Source organism: Eucalyptus grandis, chromosome 2 (assembly GCF_016545825.1).
Source record: "Eucalyptus grandis isolate ANBG69807.140 chromosome 2, ASM1654582v1, whole genome shotgun sequence".
Taxonomy (NCBI): domain Eukaryota; kingdom Viridiplantae; phylum Streptophyta; class Magnoliopsida; order Myrtales; family Myrtaceae; genus Eucalyptus; species Eucalyptus grandis.
Genome location: NC_052613.1, coordinates 39223704 through 39232052, shown reverse-complemented (window position 1 = coordinate 39232052; position 8349 = coordinate 39223704). Strand labels below are relative to the sequence as shown.

The 8349-nt window shown below is 40.8% G+C and overlaps 1 protein-coding gene across 1 annotated transcript; it reads right to left on the bottom strand.

Moving 5' to 3' along the window:
* Positions 1-3970: 3970 nt before the first annotated feature.
* Positions 3971-7871, bottom strand: LOC104432733 (glucan endo-1,3-beta-glucosidase). The gene is given in 3 exon segments (XM_018868761.2): positions 3971-4712; positions 6718-7137; positions 7139-7871. Coding segments are annotated over 3 exon segments (1533 nt in total). The 5' UTR covers positions 7769-7871; the 3' UTR covers positions 3971-4229.
* Positions 7872-8349: the final 478 nt, after the last annotated feature.

Sequence of the window (8349 nt, the reverse complement as noted above, 5' to 3'; positions counted from 1 at the left end):
TTCTAATGATGGACTTGACCTTGAGCAACTCTACATGGAAGAATAGCTAGCACGACATACCTCTAATGATTCAAACTATCACTACAACTCCCGAAATGGTAGATAAGCCTATAGCAAAAGTTACTGTAGCATAGGCCATTGTAACAAAGTACTGTAACAGTAAGTTAAGAAAATCACTGTTCATAGTCACTATTCATATAACATAAAATAATTTCCTGATCGGAATTCCCAGAGCCTTTGTGTTTTCAAGGCTCATGAGTATGGTCTTTGTTTTTTGTAACATCTTAATGCCTATAAAAGGCAAAGAAGATGTAATGTTTTGGGCAGCATCCTTTTGAGTAAAGTGTGTGCTTGTGAAAATTCTCTATATCTTTCTAAACACTTTTTCTCCAGCCTGATGGGATCCTCTAAGAAATACAGCTCGGCTAAGTTAGAAATGTTACCATTCCGACATCCTTGAGTATTTCTATGTTCAGAATTAAATTTTCGGGTAGTTGCAGTTAAAAAGCAATCACTTGAAGACTTGCAAGGTTTGTCTCATTGTGGGGATAGTATATCTATTGTAACTAACCTGGTCTTCCTTAGTTTTAAGCATAGATCCCCTCATTGGTAAACAAAAGAACAAAAAATTTGAAATGTTACTTTGCAAACCCTAAGCAGTCGAAAAGAGTTTCTTAGTCAATGAGCTCACTAAAGCTATTTAAGTTATAGTTCTCAAGTTACGTTTTGGAAAAAAGTTAGCCCAGCAGAAGCAAACCTTTCTAACAAGAATAGCTTTTCTCTTTTGACTGCGATTTTCTAACCATAGCAAGAGAGGTTTTAACGAAAACCCTGTGTAATAATCTATCGCAGAAAATTACTTTTGAGTTCACTTATGCACGGCATAGGTTTATTCAAGGAGGACCTTTGATATTTTGGGTGAAATCATTGTATTTTCTTTCCGTAACAAGACGAACGCATTATTTGATCATCCACGTTGAAGTCGGAGCAAAGACGTTCAAAGCACCTCTCAAAAAGAAAACGCCAAGGATGTGCGTTGTTAAGAAGCGGTTATGATTTAAAGACCCAATCATAGAACTGCTATCGATAATCAAGAATTGCCAAGACACGAACAGAGCAGTCGAAAAGGAAATGGACAGAAGAGTTGCGACTAGAAAGGGATGTGGACCGAGTTGAAAGCGGCTACTGAGAAATTTACAACTGCTAAACGGTTACCAAATTCCTCTATAAATATCACCAGACATCCAAAGAGAAACCCTCCCGATAAATCAATCAAATATTATTTCTTTATCTTTACTTTTTTGCACTTTAATTTCACTAGTTATAACTTTGGATTCCCGTCGTTGATTAAATTTCAGCATGTGTCCATACCTTAGTGCAACATCGTTGTATCTTCTATCCCGGTGCATTATTGTTGATTAAATTCCAATGTATCCCACTATTCTAGGATAGTGTGATTGAATTTTGATACAGTGGCAAATTGTGTCGTTGATAAAATTCCGACATAATTTGAGTTGATCTCAAGTCCGAAAGGCCGTGTTGTTAATTAATTGCCAACTTAGCCTAGTGTTGTACATAGTTGATTGGATCAGAAAGTTAATGTTCATATTGCATCTGATATCCTCTACCCGCATTTGGGTTAGAACCTTTGTCCCTTATTAAATAAAAAGCAAAGGACAATTCTCGGTAAAAAATATTTTGTTACGGAAACAAACCAAGCGAAATATCTTCGGTTTTCCTCCTCCAGTCGGCCACGTTTGCAAAATAAGACTTCCACGGACTAGGCATCACCTAGAGCAATTTTGACCATACCCAAGTCATAGACTCGTCACTGGAAACAAACTACTAAGGGCCTGTTTGGCAACGTGCCAAAAAGGCTCATTCCGATTTTTTGTTCCTAATCGTTTGGGACGAGAATCGCGTTTGGTAAAATTTTTGTTCCCCGGAATAATTTTGGACAAGATTTGAGAATAAAAAAATTTGATTCTCCGTCCGAGAATCGAAAAAGAATCAAAATGGTGAAATCTCGCTCTTCCTTTCGTCATCCCGGTTGCCGTCGCCACCGCTCGCCGCCGGTCACCGGTCCGGCGAGCTCGCCGGAGGCAAGCCCAGCCACTGGCGAGGTCGGTGGCCAGGTGAGCCTCGCCGGTAGCTGGGCGAGCCTCGGCCTCGAGGCTCGATCGGGGCGAGGTCGAGCCTCGCCCGCTGCCCGAAGAAGCTCACCTCGGCCACCGGTGAGGCTCGCCCGCCCACCCGAGCCTCGGCGAGGCCGAAGCCTCGCCCGCCTACCCGAGGCTGAGGCTCGGCCAACGAGGCCGACGCTCCGATGAGCATCGGGCCGATGAAGAAGAAGAAGAATAGGAAAAAGGGTAAAAAAAGAAAAAAATTATTTAAAATTATTTAAAAATTAAAATAAATTAATTTGGAATATAATCAATTAACACGGTATCAAACGCAATTCTATTCCGAATCAAAATTTTGGATAGTTACCAAACACACTTTTTACTCGGAATCGGTTCTAGAACAATCAAAAAATAATTTTTAGTCGATAATCGCCTTTCAAGAACGTAATCGTTACCAAACACGCTCTAACATGACGCTCCACTGCGAGCATAGATCCACTCCACACTAAACAGCTCAAGCAATGTGTACGTATGATCAAAGCAATCCTAAAGTTGCCAAGCCAACACAACTCAACCTCAACGGAACAGCATCCAGGAACCTAGAAGATAAGTTAATAGTATTTTATGGTACGACAATGTCCTTCCTGACAGTATGGCAATCTACACATCAAATCCGAGTGAACCAAACTAGAAAGGAACCCGGTTAGCGACTACCTTGCTGGTATTCTTTACGGTGTCGATCCATGAAGGCGCACGGCCACCTCTCTGAGAGTCGGAGCCCAAGTCTGGATGGCGAAGATTAACTTCAAATCTTTCAATATTTTCAAGAGATCCATGAACAGTTGGGTTTTGGGTTCAGAGAGTGCTCGGGCCTGAATGAAAACGAACCCGAAAATCCAGGCTTTTTCGTGCACCCGTATTCTGAGGATTTCTTACAACCAAGGCAAGGCTAATTCCAAAAAAATAAAAATAAAATCAACTTAAGCTTTAATCCCAATTCTGTCCTTTTTTTTATTAAAAAATATCTTTAACTTTTATTCTAGTCTCAAATCTACACTTGCGTCTAAAAATCAATCTCGTTGGTTTCTTTAAGATTATGAACATCATGAAGTTGTTACTGTTCCAAACGAAGATGAAAGTGTTGATGAAGATGTGGGTTTCAATAATAAATCTCTAACAGGCCTTTGTTGATAATTTTGAAAAAGTTATTGGATATTTTTGGACAGATAGGCAAAAATGGATTGAGATGAAAGTTGGGGATTATATTTTACATACAAAAGAAGGATTGAGGCGGAATTGAAAATAGATGCAAAGTTACGGTTTTTTTAGGGGGTTAGACCAAAAAAGGGGATTCATAAAATCTTTTTAATCTTCTAGACTTATTGATTGGTCAAGATCGTAAACAATAAGAGGAGCCATTAAGGCGTGCCGTATCAAAAGTGAGATAATTACCGTCCATAATTATCCAGTTCAGCCCGTGCTTTGTGCAGACATCATTATATATATGTAGTTTCCTCGTTAATGATGTCATGCAAGAGAAAAGTATGACACTTGTATAATTATAATATTTTAAAACATCATATGAAGGCCTAAGGTCAGTACAAGGCCCAAAAAAAAAAAAAAAACCGCTATAATGATAAATTTTCTTAAGTCTGAAAATTGACACTTTTATAGTATACAGTAATAAAATATACATTTAAAATAAGCCTACCCGAATAGGAACTATCTATGTTGATCAATAGATGACAAATTGCTAAACTAAAACTTATCGACTGAATAAGGATCATATGACAAAAGTTATGCTACATTTTATAATGTGACAATTCAAGAAGGTAAAACACACGATGAACAGGGAAGCAAGCATTCTTTCAACTCCCACTCAAACTATGTAGTATGTATAACAACAATACATGATAAACGTGGGAACTTCCTATCCCATGAAGTGCTTCGTAATTCAGAATGTAGGTACTCAATCTTATTCAATTGGAGGATGGCTCCATCAAAATTTTTAGCCGTTTGACCCGGCTCAACCTTCTATAAAAGCCATATCGGATAGAGAAAAGTGGATCAGTCGCATGATCCCCAAAAAAGATAGAAAAAGGGGGATCAATAGCAACCCCCAAATCTATGTTGCTGAAAAGCCAATAATACAACCTCATATAAAAGCCGCGATCTGCTCCCACCACAAAAAGAGAAGGGAGGCTGACGTTCGAATTCCCTTCTCTTTCTTTCCTTCAAATTAACAGAAAGTATGCGAACAAAAAACAAGAACCTCCTAGGATCAACTCCTTCGATCTTGGCACGCACCACTTCTTCACTGAGCTCGTCGACGGGGCTGGCGGACTGGGGGCTGGCGGACTGGGGGCTGAGGGAATGGACGGACTGGAGGGCGACGGACTGGAAGGCGACGCACTGGGGGCCGATGTCGGACTGGGTCCGGGGGCGACGGACTGGGGGCGAAGTCGGACTGGGTCCGGGGGCCGAGGGACTGGAGGGCGACGGACTGGGGGCCGATGTCGGACTGGGTCCGGGGGCCGAGGGACTGGAGGGCGACGGACTGGGGGCCGTTGTCGGACTGGGTCCCTCAGCCTGTGATCAACACCAACAAAAAATAATAATAAAAGATTAATCGAAATGGTCGGCCTAGATCTCGAAGCAAGTACATGGGCTGTTGCTGATAGATGGCATGAGAAATTTTTTTTTTTTTTCGATTAAAAGTTTTCATGGACTGATATTGCCCTCCACTAGGGTGGATCCAGGGGCATAAATTTTGCCACGCAGCGAGGACAGTCTGGGCAAAGTGGAGCTGAAGCAAAGGAGCCAATGTCTCTTTCCATGGCAGACGCGTGCTTAGAAGCAAGAGCTATCCGAGGAGGGTGCTTTTAGTAATCATTTTGTTCTTAAAAATAACTTATGCGAAAAAGTAATTTTTTTTTTTTTTATTTCTTAGACAAATTTCTTAGCATTTGTAAACATTTGATAATTACCAAAAATTTCTATTTCCGAAATAAAAATACATTTGGTACGATCATTAATTTTTTTAATACTTTTATTATATTTTTCTATTTTTCTATTTTAATAAATATTTTAATAAAATTTATTTTATTTTAAATTATTTCATTATATATTTTAATTTTATTATACAATTTTATTATATTTTTTGACCAGCTAGAGGAAGAAGAAGAGAAAAGAAAAGGAAAAGAATAAAATAAAAGAGAGGAAAAAAAAGCATAATATTCTTTTTTCTTTTTTTTTGTTGGTTACAAAGAATAAAAGAATAGAATCAAGTATTATTTGGTATGTGACCAAACATTCCCTTAAATGCCAAAGCTCACTCATAGCCCCAAAAAAAAAAAAAATTATCCCTTCATACAGATAAAAAGAGAACAAATTTTGGACATGCAACATATTCTCTAAACTCGTCGAAGGTTTGAAAATCACCGAAGACGACAATGGCCAAATTTTCCAAGGTAAAAAAAAATCATTTACAAGCTCAATCAATAAAAAAAGCACTTCCTCGTTCCCTCCTAAAACTTGAGCTAAAAAATGTCCCATCAATTGTTGGAAGTCAATTAATGCCATAATCAAAATCAGCCTCAATATTATCGGTTTTGGCATACTTAACTCTCATTTTTTTTTTCTGTACTCATGTACATAAGTCCTAGTTTTAATAAACGACATTAATCTATTGTCTTTAATTTACCGTAAGAATAAAGGTCTGTTCTTGATGACAAAAAATCAAATAATAAATAATTATAAATTATTGTGAAGTCCACTCTTTCAAGAATTTGTGGCTCACATCATAGTAGCCCAAATATTGTTATACTAACAAAACCCGCTTTAAAAAATGATTGGATAATTGTCTTTAATCTATTGTGAGAATAGCAATTTATTCTATATCACAAAAAATAAATAACGGGTAATTATAAATTACTGTAAAGTCTATAAAAAGCTGTTATTCTCACAATAACCTAAAAACTATTATACTAGTAAAGCCCAATTTGAGAAATGATTGGACAACAATCTTTAATTTATCGTGACAATAACAATATGTTCTAGATTATAAAAAAATCAAATAACAAATAATTATAAATTATTGTGGGGATTACTTTATCAAGAACTTGTGGCTCACAACAAACCATTATTTTTATAGTTGCCTAAAGACTGTTATGCTAGAAAAGTCCGATTTAAAAATGATTGGGTAATAGTCTTTAATCTATTGTGAGAATAAAGCACATAATCAAATAAACAAATAATTATAAATTGGATTCATTTAATAATTTGTGGCTCACGACAAGTTATTATTCTCTCAGTAGCCTAGCAAAGCTTGGTTTGTGAAATAATTGAATGATAGTCTTTAATCTAAGAATTATAAAAAATCAAATAATAAATTATTATAAATTATTGTGAGATATACTTTTTTAATAATTTGTTATTCACAACAAGTTATTATTCTATTATACTAGCAAAACTCATAAATTATTATGGGGTCTACTTTTTTAAGAATTTATGATTCATAATAAATTATTATTTTTAGGATAACAAAAGACTTACGCTAGTACTAGCCTAAAAGATGTAAAGGAACGGCATTTACCGAATTTCTCAGGATGCCAACGTCGTAAACTGGGGTCAGATCCGGCTTGAACAGCCCGTAATTCCGCTCTGAGGTCGACGGTTTCTTGTTCTCGTTGAACAGCGCAAAGATGTAGGTCTCGAACTTCCGGTTCGGCATCAGCGGCGTTCCCTTGCCGGAGTTCACGTGCCTCACGAGGTTACTGTTGTACGACTCCGCGTTTGCCATGCTCACGCCCGGCTGGTTGGGGTCGCCCACCGAAGGCCACCCGGTCTCGCCCACCACGATCTCCACGTCCTCGTAACCCACCTTCTTCATCGCCGAGTACACCGCATCCATCTGGGCGTCGAACATGTTCGTGTAGTTTTTCCCCGTCGCCGTTGTCGAAAGTGCTGTGGGGATCGGCTTGAACAACGCGTAGTTCAGGGTGGGAGTTCACGTTCTCGGGGGTGATCCCGAAGAACGGGTACGGGTTCACCATGAAGGAGGAGTTCGTCTGGCGGTGGAATTTCAGGATCGGAGCGAATATGGTCCGGTCGAAGCCGCTGCGGAACGGCCGGTGCTCGGGGGATACGACGACGCCAGTATCCCGAGAGTTAGGTGTCGTGACCTGGACGTTGGTGACGTTCGCGAGCTGGAGGGCTGAGTGGAGGGCTTTCATGGCGGGCAAGAGGTTCGCGATGAGGGTCTTGTCGGAGGTGGCAAGGATCTCATTGCCCATGGCGATGCGGTTGATGAGGGTCTTGGGGTAGAACGGCAAGATGTTGGCGGAGACCCAGGACTTGGCTGCGGGGAGCTTGGAGAGGGAGACGATGTCTTCGTTACCGACGGAGACGGTGACGGCGATTCCGGTGCCGGCGAAGGCCCGGAGGATGTCGGGGCTGGCGTGGAAGATCTTGACCCGGTCGATGGTGGTCTTGGTCTTGAGGAATGTGGCGACTTTGGACGGCGGGGGGAGGTTGTCGGCGATAGTGCCGTAGTTGATGCCGATGGTGTACGCGGCGCGCGAGAGATGGGGACAAGCGACCGAGAGGAAGACGACGGCTGCGGTGAGGGGGAAGAGGCTGGCCATGATCAGTCCGTAGCGCGTTTCGTGGAGGAGATGAAGAGGGAGGGAGACGGAGACGGAGACGGAGATGGAGATGGGATTTAAAGCGACGCAGAAGCAGAGCAGCAGAGCAGCAGAGCAGAGAGAGAGGGAAGCGAGCCAAGCGGAAAGTGCCGTGCACGCGGTCAATGGAAGTCGACTGCGAGTACGGACGGTGGGTACCCACCTCCGAGAATTTTCGGGACGGGATGCGAATCGACCAAAGTGTACGGGGGCGATGGAGCCGTGGGATGAACGCGCTCGTCTTGCGATTTGTCGTGCAGTGGAGGGTAACGTGACTGAGACGGTCTAAGTCAAGCTGAAGAAGTCAATTTTGGTGTTCGTGGAATGGACTTGGATTGTGCGTTTGCGTTTGAGTCTGTTCGCAATGACGGGGATTGGCAGCAGTCCTACGTGGCATTTTGTTGTTTCAAGTTCTTTGTTGCGTTCTGACCAAAAAAATAAAAAATGTTCTTTCTTGCGCTGGTTCGAGCTCGGGGGCACATTTTTTTTTTTTTCTATTTTTGCATCTTTTCTTCTTAATCTTTTTTTTTTTGGTAAGAATA